This window comes from Argiope bruennichi, chromosome 10 (assembly GCF_947563725.1).
Source record: "Argiope bruennichi chromosome 10, qqArgBrue1.1, whole genome shotgun sequence".
In the NCBI taxonomy this organism is placed as follows: Eukaryota; Metazoa; Arthropoda; class Arachnida; order Araneae; family Araneidae; genus Argiope; species Argiope bruennichi.
The window spans coordinates 26,307,389-26,326,975 of record NC_079160.1 but is presented as its reverse complement, the minus strand read 5'-3'; the positions used below and the strand labels follow the sequence as shown (position 1 = coordinate 26,326,975).

The window sequence follows — 19,587 nt, the reverse complement described above, 5'->3', positions numbered from 1 at the left end:
AAAGGTTAAAATCAAAAACTTTATACAAAAATGAAAAGGTATGCCAATTCTGGAAGGCAAACTTCGACAGTAAATTTAAGGGCCGCGGTGGCCTGGTGGTAAGGTCTCGGCTTCGGAACCGGAGGGTTTCAGGTTCGTGACCGATTCCACCGAAGAACCGTCGTGTAAAGGGGTCTGTTGCACGTTAAATCCGTCATGACCAAATGTCCTCCCGCTGGTGTGGAGAGGGGGGGTGCCAGCTCAGGTGTCGTGCTCGTCATCTGACCGCGGTTCAAAATTACGAGGTCCGTCCCAAAATAGCCCTAGTGTTGCTTCAAACGGGACGTTAATATAACCAAACCAAACCAATCGACAGTAAATTTCAATATCATGAAACAGATCTATTTCGTTTTCAAACATAAATATTCAAAAAATTATTTTCTTCGGACAATTTTTATATTTTATCAAAATAATATTGAGTACTAACAATATTTCGTGCTCATTAAGAAAATTTAACTTTCTTTTAAAAGGAATAAGTGCAACTACTATTTCTAGAAATATTCTCTATTCTCTCTCTCTCTCTCTCTCTCTCTCTCTCTCTCTCTCTCTCTCTCTCTCTCTCTCTCTCTCTCTCTCTCTCTCTCTCTCTCTCTCTCTCTCTCTCTCTCTCTCTCTCTGTGTGTGTGTGTGCATGTGCGTGCGTGTGCATGTGCGTGCGTGTGCATGTGCGTGCATGCGCGCACCAATGAATAGAAATGGTGTAAGGTTCCTTGAATAGTTCAAATTCCATGGATAAAATTCAGAAACACTTTTTTGATCTCGTTATTTGCACGATATATTTTTCCTCCTGAAAAAAAAATGAATTCATGAACAAAAACATCTGATTGCAGATTTACGACATGAAAAATGAAATGAAATAAAAAGTTTTCGATTGTAAATTCCACGAGAGGATCACAGAGCTTAATATCAAAATTCTTGCTTTAGTTTGAAAAATTTCTAAAAATTGTAAGATTTCTAATGAAATAGAAAAAAATATATTCAAATATTGCATTCAGATATTTAGTTTCTGTTATTTAAATGCAAGGAATTTTGTTAATTACGATACCTCAAATCTCAAAATTATGAGATGAAAAAAAAAAGTATAGTTTCCTCTAATTTATTGATTACATTACGGAGTTTGTTACTTTTTTCGTAATTTTGCATTTTGTAGAAAGAACAAAATATTAATTATTTTAGTTTATCACAAATTCTAAAGGAATTTAGAGACAATGTTTATTAAATCTTTTGTCAATTACCATACCTTTTTTTGCACCTCAAATATTTTGTAATTTTTCCTGATAGAACAGTTTTTACTTATAAATCCATGACACCAAAAACCTAAATTTTAAATGAATGTTATGCGTTTAATTGTTTTGAATCGCCCCCAAGTTAAAATTTACATATTTATTTTTTAATAGATGATGTCTTTATTACAAATTATTTCATGGAATCAGATGCGGAAATTGATTTCACAGTTTTAATTTAACTGTTAATTTTTGTCAGTCTTTAATAATTTCTATCCCTTATCTAAAAGAGCCTTAAAAGCATATTTTAAGCATAAATACTTCATATCTTGAACACTTGCAAATTCTTTAAATTTCCTTTTGTATATTAATTTTATTTTAAAACATAACTTTTTAAAACTGAAACTTTTTCCGTACAATTTTATAATCTATGAAAAATGAATTTAAAATATATAAATTTAAAATAAATTGACATCATTTGACGATTAAAATTTTCCAGGATAAATGTTTCTTATGATAAACGATATTCTAGCACTTGCAATTGTATCTGCCGAACACCAGAGTTGACATGCGTGAAATAATATTTGCTACAGAAAAGCGAACGAGAAAACAGAGAAAAACCGGAATGGCCAGGGAATTCCAGGGAAATCAGGAAAAGATAAAGTTTTGTTGTTGTTGTTGTTGTTGTTTCTAAAACCGGAATTTATTTTATTTTGATAATTTTTATCGAATTCGAAAATTCACTGGTCTTTTTTTCGTAAATAGAATTAGATATCGTTAAAAATGAATGAAAATCAAGTCACTTGCTGACAGTCTCAAATGAAGTCTTCCATATTTATACTCAAGTTAAATTCCCGATGGTCCGAAATTTCGGCTATATAGGATTTCAACACAGTATTTGAAAAGTTTTTTCAGTTCTGACGTACAGCTATCATGTGTCTAGTTTATGGCGGCTTTTGCTTCAGTTTGTTCAGATTCTTTCGAATGAACTAACTTCATTATTTGTCTTATTTTTATTTTCTATATTATATATGTTTGTCAGTATATTGTTAAAAAAAATTTTTTCTTCGCTGTGATTTCTTATTTTACGATATTAAAATGGTAATTCGATGGTATTGTGGTGAAAGCTTATAAGCCACATAATAGCTACACTATACGAGCAATTGCTTTTGTATTGTGGTCATGTTACTGGGCTGCGAATCACAAGGTTCCAGGTTCTATCCTCGCTCATCGCCGATACGCCACAGTATTACAATTTGCTAATTAATCATTGTTGGGTAGAATCGCGATCAAGACTCGGAGTGGTATTCATGCTCGTATACAAAACAATTTAGGGATTGTAAATTTTCTTTTACCAACGAGCGGATCTGCAGTAGAAAAGAAAGATTTATTGTGTGTGAGAGAGAGAGAGATGGGGAGGAGAGAGAGAAAGAGATTAAAACTTTATTGAAGAAGCAATATTTGAATTTTTAATGCTTTTTATTCTTCCGAATTTCGTAGATATGCTCCAATTTTTAGCTTTCGTAAACATTTTTTGTCCATATCCTGGCGAGAGTAGAACGGTGATCCGAATAGGTAAGCAGTAAAGTGGAAAGAACGAACTTGAGAAATAATTTTTATCTGATATACCTTTAGAAGGAATTTGCAGATCTTAGCTTTTTGATTCCGTGGGAAAATCAGAAGACCGCGCATTTCAGAAATTAAAATTACAGTAAAGATGGAGTTCAAGCCAATATTAAATTATTTTAAGAGCATAGATAATTTAAAATAATTACGCGTGTGTAATAGGCATAATTAACCGATCGACTTCATTATATTTCTGCGTTCTGTCAAAAAGGCATTATAAATAAGGTTCAACTCCTGATATCGTTGTAATTTGCTGTTTTAATGGTCCTTTTTTATTTCAGAAAGAGAAAAAAAATTACAATTCAATTTATTTTTTTTCCTCCGAATATCAAATCGGTCTCATTGCGTACTATGAAAATAGAAGTGTGATTATTATTTTATTTTTTTTGTTATTAATATATTGAAAATTATTTTAAATTAGAGATAAAGTATTGACCCAGTATTATAGTCTAACAATAATTTATTGTAAATAAACATTATAAGAAAATTAATTAATTTTCCATTTTTTTAATAAAATATGAATAGGATTTTTTACTTTATGTTTTGGAATCTTCAAAGTATCGGATATTTTATCATTTTTATTATTTCTCGTATTTTTAAAATTCCTCCCACATTAAACAAAATACTTCTGAATTTAATAATAATATTAAACATGTTAAATTAATTTAAATTTTCTATTTGGTACATTATAGATACATATTCCTTTTTCAAACAAAAAAAATTAAAAAATAAAGTTTTTCTTTATCACGCTTTGATGTATATGAAATTAATTGCCACAAATGTTTACAAAATTCATTCATGCCATCTTTTTTTCTTTAATTAATACTTCTAAAAATAGTTTATTTTTAAAGCAATAAACAAATAAAAATTAATGATAGGAATTAAACTTCTACTTTTCACCATTTGAACACAAAAGGGTTCTGAATTCTGCCAGTGGATGGATGATTTTTACTAGAATTATATTTACAATACATTTCATAAAAAAACGCCGAAATTAGAAGAAACACGAATAATTTCATGCAAATTCTAAATTATATTAAATATATTTCACAAATATTAAAAATATTTTTTGAAGAAAACTGAAAAAAAGTAATTAAAATTTTAATTCAAAAACTAGCATCGTATCGTAAAATAAAATGTAAAAAACTTTAAATTATGATACATAATAATTTATACATAAATCTGAACATTATTTACAATTACTGGACACTCAATGGATTCTGAATTGTGTTCACATGCGCCACTTTATTTTATTTTATTTTATTTATTTAGCCTTATACTCATGAATTTTACGTTTTGTTCTACTGTAGGAATTATAAAGCTCTTACGTATAACATTTGTTGAAGTATTATGAGTTGTTAATCAAAAGGTCTTAAAAAAATTAAATTTCTTTTCATTTCTCATATATTTGGTTCGGCTCTTCCTTCTCCAACAACGAAAAATAATTCTAACAAGTCACGACATTAACAGAAAACACCATATTGTCATAGTGGATAATGATAAATGATTATGATATTGTGCATTAAATATGATTTAAGATGTGAATTTAAGAATTGGATTAGTAAATCTTTTATATGTCGTTATTCAGTTCAGAACAATAATTTCTAATTTTTTTTTTATTGCTAGAAAAAGGAGAAACGAACAAGGGACAATAATTTCAAAATAATTCATTAATAGCTGTAACCGCGATTTATTGTTTTGTTGTTGCCATGGTGGTGAAGTCGTTGGATTGTGTAAACAAAGGTTAGATATCATTTTGCAGGATTTGAATTTTTATGGATTTTTTTTGTAATAAGTATGATTATGAAATATTTAATTACAGATTTCCTGTTTGTTATTTTAACTAAGTGGAAGATTTAAAATAAGATAAAATGTATAACTTCTATAGGTTTGTTAAAAATTTAAATAGAATTTTATCGACTGTATTTTGTTTAATTAAATTAATTTCTGTAAAGTATTTGGTGCTTTTATTAAACTAAAATTAATGCTAAATATCTTCACCAAACAAAGATTTTAAGTTTCTTTTTTCATTTTAGTAACCAAAGCAAAAATTTTTTGATTGATTTAATATAATAATATTGAGAAATGAATCCTTACCTGAAGTTATTTACAATATTTGCATTTTTAAATAAATGACTGCTAATAAGAAATTTTTTGTTTTTAATATTCATGATTTTTGTATCATGTTGTAATACATGCTTAAAAGCAATATATATTTGTGGTCAAAAACAGTTTTCTTGTCAATATCTTTTCTGAATGCATAAGCACTATGTTATAGAAAAAAATTTTTAATCATTTTCTTTTTTTCTGAAAATTTAGTGAAGTAGATTTTATTTAACTATCTCTCCTATATGATTCAAATTCCATAAATTTTTGACTTAATTTTTTACTGAAGTTTCAAGCATTTAGTTATTATTTTGAGTGTCTGTGTTCATTCTACAATTTTATATTATTGCTTTATTATATGTATTAAATACTGGAAATTTCATAAAAATTAATCTTTTAAAAGTCTAATTAATATTAAATTAGGAAATAATTTCTAGTGCAAACTAATTTGAATTAATTTCAGCTGTTTTTATGAAAATACCTTAATTATGAGGTATTGAAGTAATTTTCATGGTCATTGAATCTTTTTTTATATAATAATTTATTCAGAACTTTCTTCTATCTGAAATTTTATTTGTAATTATTTCTTTGGTACTCACATATTAACCATTGACTAATACAGCCAAATTTTAGGTACAAAAGAATTTAATAGCATGAGATCTTTGACAACTTATTTGGGACTTTATTGCTGACTTGTAGTTGCCAAAGGTTTCACACTTTATGGTAAACGATTAATTGTTGCATATGATTAAGTGTCATTTGTATTAATAAATATTAATTTTTTTATGTTGTTTTATCTTATTGAGATAAACTAAACTGCTTAAAAAAGTTTAAAATAATGTATACATATTTTATTATGTAATTTTAATTTGGTAAATATTAACTCTTATTTTCAAGTCTAATTTTATGCATATAAATATATAATAATTTTTTTAAAAATCGGTTTATCAAACAAAGAAAAACTTCATTATCTGTTTACAAATATTTTTAAAGCAAAATAGAATAATCGAGTACTTATTCTTAATTCATTAGTTAATTAATGTTTTCCATTCTTTCTTCCAACATTAAGTTCTTCCATTACTTGAAAGTTTGGAATTATTTGCATTCCATTCTCCTCCTCTCATTTTTAATTTCACTATGATTTTACAGGATGACATAATTGGATACATAATTAAATCTTAAAATAAATATTATTTTTGCTATTTATAAGTAAATGAAAAGGAAGAGATATTGGACTTTTCTTTTTTAGAGTTAGCTTCTCAATATTTTAAATTGCATTTTGCACTTCAAAATTAGCTTCTAAAGGACATATTTTTATGTCTAATAAACTCAATTCATTTATGTTTCTTAATTTAATTCTTTTTCTATATATTTAAATTTAAAAAGCATTTTAATTTTTGATTTTAGTAGACTTATCGTTTTTCCCCACACTTTTCAAAGTCTAATTTTGGTGCTTCTGTATTAATAATAAGTCAAAACAGCAATTGATAAATCATTAAAAAAAATTGTCAAAGATATTGCATTAACCATAGCAAAAATTTTGTACTGTATTTGCCAATGACATGCATTCAAGTTTAAAGTTTGCCAGTGGCATATAGTTAATATGCAAATACCTTAATTAATCTTAACTATCTAACACTCAACTGTTGTATCATGTGAAAATTATTTTTTAAAAAAATGCCTTCTTCGCTAATTTATGACAAATATTCCCATTTCAAATGTATTACAAATTTTATTGTACTGCTGCACTGACTTTTACTTTTTGCCATTGCACAAACTGCATACTACTCAGGTTCAAACAAACAAAAAAAAATGAAAACATCGAAATGATGCAAACTTTTTTCTTTACTATGAAAAGAGGAAATAAAAAAATAGTTCAAAGGAGTATTACTTTATCATTTAGATATATATTGTTCATTATCTCTCAAAATGCTGCAATATATCTACATATATATTATTGCAATTTTAATACATAGTTTAATTTTAAAAATATGGAATGCTTTAAAAATAATATAGCCTTTTGTTTTAACAAATGGATATTTCTGTTATGAAATATGACCTGCTAAAAAAATTATATACCTATTAATTAACAATAAAAGAGTCAAAACTCACCCAATGTAGCACCAAAACTCTATAAGGGCACTTATAACTTACGAGAAGAAAACAAGTCTCTATTTATGCTGTTTATACAAAGTTTATTGGAAGAGTATATACAAAGAATATATAGAACTCTATAAAATGAAATTATCATCAATCCTTCACCGTTAATTAGCAAGTGCCAAAAATTATCATTTTCAGTTTTATTATTTAACACATGTTATTGATTATTCTTATTTCCTGTTCACTTTTTTTATTTTAAGAATTTTACATCTTACCAATTAATTTATGGTTATTTCAATGTTGTATTTTTAAATTCAGCTATTAATAATAACTTTTGATAGTTATGCTCATAAAATTGTTTCTTGAGCTTCTTATTGTATAGGTGTGTAATTTAAGATTTCTTGAAACTATTATTAATCGTTATTCTTTGTTTTTAATAAAATGCTTTTGTATATACCAGTTTTTAAGGGTATTTTTTAAAATAAATTTATTGATATATCATTTTGTTCCATTATTATTATTGCAGGATCAATATCTATTGAAATGCTGTTGGGATTTAAAGTATATATTCTTAATTTGTATTAAGATGAATAATTATGCAGGTAAGATATTCTTTTTTTAATTTAATCATCTTTAATTTTTTATTGATGTTTTCGACCTAATTATTATTGCACATGTTATTTAAAATATTGTTGCTTTTATTAAAATGTAGTGGAATTATGTATTAGCTGTGTATTTACATTGCATGTAAACTGTTTATTGTAATATTTATTTAAAATTAAGATATGAATGATATTATATCATGTGTAGTATTTTACTCTATAAGAGAATTAGAAAAGTAGTTAATCATTACATATTCCTGTATGTATTTGTTTTGTACAATTTATGAGTATGTCATTATATCATATCTTTGAATTGAAATTTCTTCCAAAGTTGATGTCCTTTCAATCAATATTTTATTACAATTTCTTTGAAGTTTCATGTAATTCTATTTATATTGTATTCTAGTTGTTTTGTGTGACAAGCTATTTGCTAGAATAATTTGTTGTAAAAAACTTTATTTAAATCTTTTATATTTAATTTTATCTTAATGGCCCCCTAAGAAAACATTTTGTAGCTTCAAATTGTGTTAGACATAAACTTATTCTATTTTAGAAGCCTTATACCATTCTGTTCATTGTACAACATACATCCTATTTCTCTATCTTGCCCATTATTTGTTCATTTTAAAACAGAAAGTGGTTAAATTTCAGCTAATCAAACATTTTACAATTTGAATATAAAATATTTTCATAAAAAATGAAAGAAGAGTAAGTTGAATCTTTTAGCAATAAAAATTTTCTGTATGCTACCAAATGTGATTCATAGTTTATGTAATATTTTGAAAGAATTCAGTTTGCTGATTTAATGAAAAATTTCATTATATTGCAGTAAGGAAACAGAACTTCAAAAAGAAATAATACCTATATCCAGTTATATTACAGGAAAGCGTGATTGGGCTTAAAAAAGGGCAATCTGTATAAAAATTTTATCATTGCTTTTTTCTGAAATTAGATCATAAAACTTTTATCTTTATTATTTCTGAAATTGGGTTATAATTGTAACTACTATAGAATTTTAAAAAACTAAGCATTATTTGAAAAAACATTTCAACATGCAAAAATAAACCAAATCAAATTTTATTTATCAAAAATAAAATAAATACTCATTAATAATTAAATACTCAGGTTAAAGTATTGGAGCAATAGTGAGAACCATTTAAATTTCATTACAATAATAAAATTCATACTTTAGAAAATATTAAAAAAAAAAATACTTAAAAATTTTTTTTAATTAGAGAAAATATTTAGATATGTCAAATTGGTTTCATTGAATTTTTTAAAAATTATAAAATGGTATAAAAATGGTGGGTTTTGTAATATATTTTTAGAAATTATGGCAAAAAAAAAAAAAAAAAGCTCCCTTTGAATTTTGCTTAATTTTTAGTTAAATAAAGTTTCAAAAAAATTGAAGCGCTTCCTCTGCCTTTCACTTTTACCCTATATTTGTTCCAAATTTGATAGTTCCAACATTCTGTTCTGTAGAATGTCAGTGGGACATACATAGAGACATGTTCACTTTATATATTACAAGATCTCCAGAATTGTTTAAAAAGAGAAGAGTTTTCCTTTTTTATTTTCAAGGAATCTATTTACTTATTTAAGATAATTGTAGATAGTTCTCATTTCAAATTTTAAAACTCATTAAAATAATAAAGTGGTTAAATTACTTAAATAACTTAATAAAAATAAAAAGTGGTTAAATAACTTAATAAAAAAGACTATAATAAATAAAAAAACTGTTCGTAATCCTAAGAAAGGATTTAAATTTTGATTATAAATAAATGGCTTTTTTTTTATGAAGATATGTTTTAATTCAACTTAATTAACTTTTTTGTACATATGGTTGAAGTGCAATCAATTGAATTCAAACATTTGCTTAACCTTTTTGAATTCTTGAACTTATGAATGTTGTTGAAAAATGAAGTTGTTTTTATTTTTAATTAGTCGTCTTTGGTAATCAGGTAGATTTCTGGTGATATTAGCTATGTTTAATTTCAGATAAACTATTTAGATATAACTAACTGTTTATGATTCTGCCTAATTGTTTGGCATTAAAGTTGTACTATTTTAATTGTCTTATTTAAGCTGTATTTATTTTGTACATTAATTTTTTTAATGAAAACCAGTCTTATGATTTCATAGCATTATTAAAAACATATATATTCTTGTTTATCTATCTTCTAACTTTCACATTACTTTCACTTTTAGTTAAATAAAGTTAATTTTTTAGTCCATTTTGTAAAGAGTCCTGATATCAAACAAAATACTTCTTTTTGGATTATAAATGATGAAAAACAAAGTCATACAATTACAAACGTGATGAAATAATAAAAATTATTTGAATTTCAGATCAACAATCTAATATATTATTGAAAATTAGGCAAAAAAAAAAAAATGTTTTTAGGAAATTTCAAAATTTAGCAAAAATTTGCATGATTTTTAAATTGGTATCATTAAAAAGGCCAATTTTTAAAATGACATAAAATTTATTTTTGTGTAATACTATTTTTGAAAATTATCGCTGTAAAATGCCCAAATTCATTCATTAATTAAAATTTCAAAAATAATTACTCTACATTCCCGATCTCCGAGATATATATGTGTTAAATTTTATAACTGCAGGTCAAACATTCTGGCCTGTAGAGCACTGGCACATACTCATTTGTCTTTATTATTAGAAGGGATTAATAAAGATAAAATATATAATTTTATAAATAGGTATAACCTTCTTCAATCAAAACATAAACCAAAAAAAAATAGTGAGTATGCATCTTTATTGTATCATGATTGTTAATAAAAACAAAAACAAAAATTACTGCTCTTAATTTTTCAGAAGACTGAAAAGATGCTTAATTTTGTATTTAATTTTTGTTTTAATGTGTCTGTTCTAATAATAAAAACTAATAAGTATCTTTTGGCATTCTTTACAGCACACCGTTTGATCTAAAGCTATCATGAAAAAAATTTTTACATAAATATAGTTTGGAAAGTGTAAATGTACCCTTTAAAATGATGAAATTTTGTTAAATTAAAATTAAGCAAAATTTTGGTATATTTCATTGATTATTTTTACACCAACTTAAAACTAGAATTTAAAAAAATATTTTTTGGATAATTGCAGTTAAGTTATACTATTTGTTTTCTTTCATTTTGATAATTAGAAAAAAAAATTTATGTAATATTTCATTGTCACTATGAGATTCAAACCATTTTTGTTCTTTCTATAAATATTGAGTTGTATGTTTTTCTTCTTTTTTGAAAACTAAGAAATTGATTCTGTTTGTTACTTTTATTGCATATTCTTTGGTAGTATTATTATGAATTTTTAGTTACTTATTTATTTAAGCATTTTTTAATCTTTTTTGCAATCTATTAAAAATGCCTTAAAATATTGAGTAATATATCTGATATGCTCAAATAATATACAGTTTTTGTAAACTTTTTTACTAACAAGTTTCAAACCAGTTAACTTCCTGCTAAGTATCATCATAATAATGCAAGTAAAATAAATCATATCATATTAATGTTAAAATCAATTGCACATTTTATATAAGAATAAGAAATTGAAATAACTGTTTTAAACAACGTATATTAATGGACAGTTATGTCTACATACAATAATAATCTTAACCTCATTTTGTGGGTTTTTAAACATAATAAACATGTTTAAGAAATTCATTACAATTTGATATTTAAGTAATACTCTGTTGACAGAACTACTGGTATATAATTATACAAAAGAGATATTCATGAAATTCAAAATAACCAATTTTCTTAGAATGGCAGTAAATTGCCAATTGCCACTATTTCTCTGATTATGAGATTGTAGTAGTTAGCTTGCAATCAGTTTTTTATAAAAAGTTACCAGCTTTCATTCAGAATTGTATCTGCATTTTTTTTCAATGGCACCTGAAAAAAAAAATATCTTACACACATTTTAAATTTACATTGAGCATATTACAATAGTTGATGATTTATATGCCATAAATCAAGGTGACTTGGTTCTCTTTCTCAAGATTTCAGATATATTTTTTTTAATTAAAATAAAAATATATTGATTACGATATCCAACTTTTCCTTCATTGGCATCAGTATTATAATAATTGATGACCTATATGCCATAAATCAGGATAACTTGGAACCCCTTTTTTTAGATATCAGATGTATTTTTTTAAGTAATATAAAAATATATTGATTATGATATCCAATTTTTCCTTCGTCTACAACAGTTCTACAACTTTCTGTTTATGTCAGTTATTACAGTATGTGTTAATTGAAACCATATATTATTTCTTTCTACTAATGCACAATAAATGTCTGTTGGATTCAAGTAAGAATCTTGAAATCATATCAATATATCCATTTAAAAAAATATTTTATTCAGAATATTCTGTAACAAAACCTCATAAAACAAAGGAAACATTTGGCAGTCAAAATGCTGAATTATGATTACTTCATTTAGCTTATTATTTCACTAGCTGATGCTGAATGCAATTTTATTCATTTTTTGGAGGGGGGGGGAGGTCCGCATATTTGAATACTTATACTAAGTTAAGTTATACTTATACTAAGTAAACTGCTCATCTCTCTGATATCTCAACTAATAAAATACTTTGCTTGATATTTTTTTTTAAAGTTTTGATTTCTTTTTTTGTTATGAGGATTGTCAGTAGTTGAGTTCGAATTGCATTCATAATTCTTTCCATGAATGATTTTTCATTAATAACTTGTTGTTTTGTAGAGAAAGGGAACTAAAAATAAGTAATTCATTTTTTAAACTTTCGTTCTAAAAATGTTAAGTTTATTTATTAGCTAAAATGCTCTGATATATAAAACTGAAAATGTGATAGGAAAGTACAAAATGAAGCAGTTTTATCTTGTAACAAGTAAAATTTTTCTCCACCTCGTCATTTTTCTTATAGTTGAGTAAAATCTTGAAAAAGAATTCAAATTTTCTTTTAATTTTCTGGTTAAAGGTTTCCATGTTTGGTGTATTTGCACTGATTTTCTGCTATTCAAAAAATATTTTTTCTTTTGGTTATTAAAATTAAATAGGCCATTTTGATATATAAGTTTTTAAATCTTGCATATGTCCTGGAATAATTTTTACCTTCTTTTTAGAAATTTATTACATGAAGTGGAGCAAAGCTTGAAAACAGACTTAAAATTCTTATTTAAAAACAGAAGTCATATTTAAAGGAACTGTACATTAATGAGGTAATTTTTTTATGTATAATGAATTATTATACACTTGTTATTAATATATATAAATATTATGTATTTTTTAAGCATTTTATTAGTACTTTATATATATATATATATATATATATATATATATATATACACAAATAAGATTTTTAACCCATGAAGTTATTCTAAATACTGAACTAGATTTACATTTGCATATCCATGAATTTTTGCAATAGTAACGAATGGTATTGAAGCAATAGTCACACATTTTGGACGGAATACAAGTATAAAGCCAAGTATATTAATACATGTACTAAATAATTAATCATTGTCTTTTTCATCTGGATCAATTTTTTTCTTTCTCATATTAAAACTTAAATATATTTTTTTTATTTTGTAAATTATAAAACTATAACACAAAGTTGATAAAATATAATTTGTTTAATTGTGTCAGATAGAAATACAAGATTGCTGTTAAGAAAAGAATTTCAACAGAGAAGCAAGAAAATGTTTTCTTTCATCTTCAGATTATTAGAAGTTAAGAACTGCGGAGTTTTTTAAATTAGGGCTCCCAAATTGTAGGTCATGAGTAGTTTTTAAAATATATTTGTATCTTATCCCAATTTGCCAAAATGTGATGTCAGCTTAAATTTTCATTATGCCACTTTAAAAAAATATTTTTGTAAAATTATATTAAAAAATAAATGTTTTATTTTTTTCCTTCACGAAAGTACCTTCTGGTAATAGCGTGAACTATTCATCTCTGGAAATATTAATGCTCTGAGCTTGAAGTGGATCACTATAGATTAAGTTTTTTTAAATACATCACAATATTTAAGATTTTTTCAATTCCTAATTAGATCATCTGTGAAGTAGTTATTTTTAATTTTCCATCATCAATAATATGTACAACAGGAAAGGAAGTGAGGCTATTTGAGGTTAAAATATCCTAGATTAGCATTACGGCAATATATAAAAAATCCTAGATCAGCAAAAATGGTTTAATACTGATGGCTTTCTGGAACATCTTCTGGTATCCACTTGACAGTGGTTAACAACTTTTAAAAACATAAATATTACCAATATATGTTAAAGGTTAGAATGCAGATATTTATTAAGATTGTAAATTTTATTCTTGCTGATAACTTATGAATTTTTTTAAAATATAAATTTCAGTATGTTGAAAGAAAAAACATTTTTGAAGTTAGATTATGTTTTAATGAGTTTTTGATGGTATTTTTATTAATTCATTCTGATTACTATTTCTGAAAACAATGCATTTTGAATCAACAAAGGTGTTTTTTTATTATTAGAATTCCATGTTCATGCTTATTTACATATATATAAAACAACATTTTAAGATATGTTATTATTACAGACCTTTTTAACATGAAATTAATCCTAAAAATTGAATTTATTCTTTGATAGATAGCAATTATTCTTCCTTTTCAAAATTTGCATTTTAAAGATTAATTAATTCTTTATTTAATTGATGAAAATGTAATGTTTAAAATAATGTGACCTTGGGGCTAGATTATTTTTAAACTGAGACGTATATCTTCTTTAATCTGCTGATAATAGTCATATCACTAATAAAACTTCGCTATATAATTTTTCAATTTAAAGTCAAGGGGGGGGGGGATGGTATTGATAAAACAGTAAATAAATTTCCCATTTTTTAAAATCAGAATACGAACAATTACAAATCACTTTTTACAATTTTTTACTCAATTTCATCGAACATTCTGATAATATTCTACTGTAAAAATAAATTTCTTTTCATTATTTCATATTATCAAAGTCCAATATGGACAACTTTTACACTTTTTACAATTATGTGTAATAAATCTTTGTATTAAGGAAATATGCAAATCCTTGTGAAAGACAATGTTTTAATCAAATATGGTAGTTAAAAATCATACATATTTTATTGTTTCAGATGGATTTCAGAACATTTGTAAACAAAGAAAATTTCAAAGCTATATTACTACAGCATTTGAAGGACCAAGTTAAATCTAGATTTAACTCTGCTATATTAAAAAAAATAAACGAAAACTTTGAAAAAGAAGAAACTACTTCTACTGATGTTTTAGTGTCTTCAATCAGCACTGATATCTTTGACTCTGAAGAATATCCAGAATTTTTAAATTCATTTTTGGGCAATGTCAATACTTTACTGGAAGATGAAGACAAATATGTTCCAAAGGTTCATAAACCTGAATGCAGTTCACAGTGTAGTTCAGCATCAAGTGTCAATGCTTCGTCGATTGATTTCCTAAGACCTGATCAATTTCAAAATATTGTACACACTCTGTCCAATGGCACTAATGCTGAAAAATTGGAAGCTTTGGCGACACTACATCACTTACCCACAATGGAACATGTTATCCATCATTTTTCCTGGTCAGATGTTGAAAAAGGACTTCATGATTCTTTATCAAGTAATATAGTTTTTTTAAAAGCTGAAGGTTTAAAGTTTTATATTAAAATGCTTAGTTGTCCAGAATCAAAAGTTGTCTTAGAAAGTTACCTCAGTCTTATTAAATACTTTCTTCAGATTCTAATGCCATCTGTAAGTCAGATCTCTGAAGAATATGAATTTATTAACCAGTGTAAGAGTGCTGTTGAAATATTATCCATTTTAAATAAATTTCTCCAAAATATCTCTACACACTGGCTACGGTACCCTCAGTCAGCCATTGAGGTTATTACTATACAGAGCTTGAATATTTTGTCAACTGTTTGTAATGAAAGTGGTGCATTCCCTATTTGGATGTGTTTTGCTTTGTGTGATCCAGAAGCAAAATGGTTAAAAAGTCTTTTACATGGTCATGTGAGTCGTGCATGTTTGCTAGAAGCATTAAGGAAAAATAAAAATATTCTACATCAAGCTGTGGAATTGTGTGATAGATATTGTGATGAAAAAAATACTTTATTATGTAAGGATGATTGTTGCCAAAAATCTCATGTAATTGCAAATATAAGTCATGTTATTTGTTTCTTGTCACACTTGCTACAGTATAGTGAAGGCCGCAAAATTCTTAGTTCTGAACAAGATGATAAATTTTTATCAAGTTGGATAAATATTCTGAAAATTGTTATGAACTCTGTACATAAACTATGTGATAGCTCCTGTCTTAACTGTTGTTCAGTTGTCTGTGATACAGTATCAAAAAAGTGGTATTATTTATTATGTTATGACAAATCATCAATTCCTATTAATGATCTCATTAAAATTCTTGACACACCTTTTTCTACAGAAGATGATGTGAGCTTGAATACACTTTATTTTACAATGCAATGTTTTAGTGAAGCATATCAGAATCTTTATAATGTTTCACATTCCGTTGAAGCAGCTACAAATATTCAAGATTTTGTATTGCAGCTCCTATCTCAATTTACTGTTGGTTTTTCAGACTATGATTTGAAGGATGAACCTTCTGTTTTATATTTATTTAATGCTAGTCTTATACTCATTAGAAGGATATTCCTAATACCTTCATCTTTATTTTTTAATATCGATTTCATTGAAATTTTATCAAGGTGGTGGTTGAAAATCAAAACTTTAACTGGAACCAAATCATCTGTTAATAATTTCCAGAATGCTAAATATGACAAAGATATTTTCTCTGAAATCAATAAAAACGTTTTAGATGTCTCCCTGTGTTTCTTGCATAAACCTGTTGGTATAAATTTATGCAACGATTTATCAATTTTTGAATTAAGTTTAAATATGTTATTAGAAAAGATTTTGGAAGATATAAAATCAAGACATTGTGTTTGTCCTTATGATATATCGATTGTATCAACTGCTTTAAACAGTTCAATTTCCATGAAAAATCTTGTGAATAAAACAATAGTGTTTAGATTGTCTTCAATTATTTGGCAATTTCTTGAATCTAGCAATGATGTATTTGAAAATTTATCATCTTTGAAATGCATACTTGAAAATGTGCTGCCATCTATATTTTGGGATCTTGCTTCAACTGAAATTATAAAATCTACTGACTTGGCATCTGAAAATAATTTACTTGAAAATGTACTATTATTTCCCAACTTGTCTAATGAATCCATTATTTCTGAAGATTATAACATATTAGGCCTTCAAATTATTTCACTTTTGGCTTCATCCATTCATTCTGTATGTTTATTGCAAGTTAAATATAACACTACAGATTTACTTTTAGATCTTTTATCTCAACATACTAGTATAGATGATGAAATAGTTATTGATCCAATATCAATATTACAGAATCACATTTTGGCAAAATTATTTGTTGTAGGTGGACCCAGTGAAAAAAATTTACCCAATGAAACATTTGAAAATGATACTGATTCTTATGATTGGCCCTTTATTACAGAGCTTCCAATTCCTGAAATATTTTATGGTTCTAAAATTTATAATAATGATGACGACTGTCAGATGGAATTGAGTGATGATACCTTAAATGTGGATTTAAAAGAGAAGATTTTAGAACTCATCGAACAAAAAGAAAGTAATTCATCTAAATTCATTTTTCAATTTCTGCAAAAAAATATTGATATTTTGCAATGTGATCTAACTTTTCCGCTAAATATAAATGCACTAGATGATCCTAATTCAAAATTGTGTGAAGAAGAATATGCTGGAATAGCTTTAGTTGAAAGATATGGAAAACATTTAAAGTTAATAACCGATGATGATGAGGGCAAATTAGAACAATTATTAAAAGCTTGTAAGACTCTTATTAGTTCAGAAAAAAGTAACAAGTTAGATATATTTGTTTGTACAGTATATTTAATATGTGAAAGTGATATTGAAACTGTATGGATATTTTTACAAAATTTTGCCAAAACAGTGAATTCTGTTTTTATTTGGAGAGAGCTAATGGTTCAGATATCAGAGAATACCTCACAAAAATATGTTAAACCTTCAACCGTAATATTGGAATGGTGTGATATTATAATAAAAAGAACATTTCCATTATTATTCTCTGCATTTGAATTTCGAGGTATTTTGCCATCTGTTATTTATAATTACTGGACATTGCAATGTTACTGGAATTACTTAGATTTCATGGAAATTTCTCATTTTGTTTTGCTCAGTGTTATATTTTCTGGTGAATATTCACTGTACTTCTTTGCATCCATATTAAAGCATCAATATAATTTTATTTTGCAGAATGCTCATTGTAATAATCTCTACAGTCTGTTGTTGAAAAATTCAATTGAAGGTTTCAAAGTGTGTGACTATATAGATTTCATGAACGATCTTTCTTCTACTTTTCATGATTCTATAACACAAAGTGTTATGGCAATTCTGTAATTGTAAATTTGTATTTGAAGTTGTTAAAATGTTTTGTTAATGACTGTTATTTATAAATTAAATTTATTTATTTATTTAGCTTTGCTTTGTTTTTTTACATTGTTAGATATTAAAAGAAATGCAATAATTTCCATAAACCTTTGTGTTTGGGTGTGCAGGCGTATTCAAAAAAAGAAGGGGGGAAAAAAAGAATTCTGTCTAAATTTAGGCTTGACAGAAAATGATTTTTTTTTAACCTCTTTCTTGGAAAAAAAGTGGTTTATTTTAGAAGAGAACATAAATTTTTCGAATTTTATTTTTATGTGCCATAATGATATTTTGTGCAAGTTGTTCTCTGATGTTAAAGGTAGATCATGCATGCCAAAAAACAAGTCAGTTTGGCAATAAAGCAACACAAGAAGTCACTACATTAAGCTTTTTGTCTGTAAATTAAATAGAAAGGATACACCAATACTCATAGTTGATTTAATGCATATTTGCAATAAGTAACAATCCAAATATATTAATAACAGCATTATAACTCTGAATAACAAACCCTTTGGACACTTGCTTTAAATACTTCTGCATTCTACTTGCAGCTGTATCTGTCACATTGTGAACTACTTGTTATTTTGTTATTTATACAACTATGTTGTTGATACATTGTAAATTTGTATTTGAATAAACCTTTGTTGTAGATTTAATCTATTGTACCTTTTTCTTTTATTGTATTCACTAACCAGCTTCTTATATCACTCACCCTTTTATGTTTTTGATTTTATGCTTCTGATTTTGAATATGGTTTGTTTGGTATGTAAAAATGGCTTGTTTCTATATGCCTGATTTAACCCCAAAATTTAGAACAGCAGCATCTACGAGAATTTGTAGGCAAAGTAGAAAGAAATATTTCTTAATTCCTGTGCAATTTTTTTGGAGTTTCTTACAAACAGACCTCCCGGGGGGGGTGACAATTTTATTCCTAACTAAATTAATGTGACTATCATTTGGTAATTATGTGTTAAATTATTAAATGCTATCTTGGATTTATTCTTTTCAAAATTAAATTCTATCTTATAATTTTTAACAACTATTCTTCTGATTGATTGATCTGTCATTACAACAATAGTATAGTTCCTATAGTATATTGTAATGAAAGCAAAAGAGTCTTTAGCTTTCTGTGGAAGCCAGGGTGTGCATATTTATATTCAGATACTCTTTTCAAACTAAAAATTGAACAAAGAGAGGCTTTGTGATGCTGCTTAAATTTTGTATAAATTTCATGGATTATTTTTATTTTGATGATTATCATCTTCATAGAGATTTCTTAGTGTAATGAATTTTGAGCATATTCTTTTGAGTATATGTGCCTATATAAATTGTTGTTAACAAATTTATCTGTCAAAAAATCTGAAATTTA

The 19,587-nt window shown here is 26.0% G+C and overlaps 1 protein-coding gene across 2 annotated transcripts; it reads left to right on the top strand.

Annotated features, from left to right (window-relative positions):
* Positions 1 to 4,621: 4,621 nt before the first annotated feature.
* LOC129989348 (protein broad-minded-like) lies at positions 4,622 to 18,785 on the top strand. 2 transcript variants are annotated; one of them, XM_056097835.1, is made up of 5 exons: positions 4,622 to 4,776; positions 5,628 to 5,717; positions 7,621 to 7,696; positions 12,818 to 12,913; positions 14,826 to 18,785. In XM_056097835.1, the coding sequence occupies exon 5, from the start codon at positions 14,826 to 14,828 to the stop codon at positions 18,189 to 18,191; it is 3,366 nt and encodes a 1,121-aa protein (XP_055953810.1). In that variant the 5' UTR covers positions 4,622 to 4,776; positions 5,628 to 5,717; positions 7,621 to 7,696; positions 12,818 to 12,913; the 3' UTR covers positions 18,192 to 18,785. The 2 variants fall into 2 exon arrangements, with proteins under 2 accessions (XP_055953810.1, XP_055953811.1); XM_056097836.1 differs by having other exon boundaries at positions 4,624 to 4,761.
* Positions 18,786 to 19,587: the final 802 nt, after the last annotated feature.

Coding starts and splice junctions, on each gene's coding strand:
- LOC129989348 (XM_056097835.1), top strand. CDS start 14,826: ATGGATTTCAGAACATTTGTAAACAAAGAAAATTTCAAAGCTATATTA.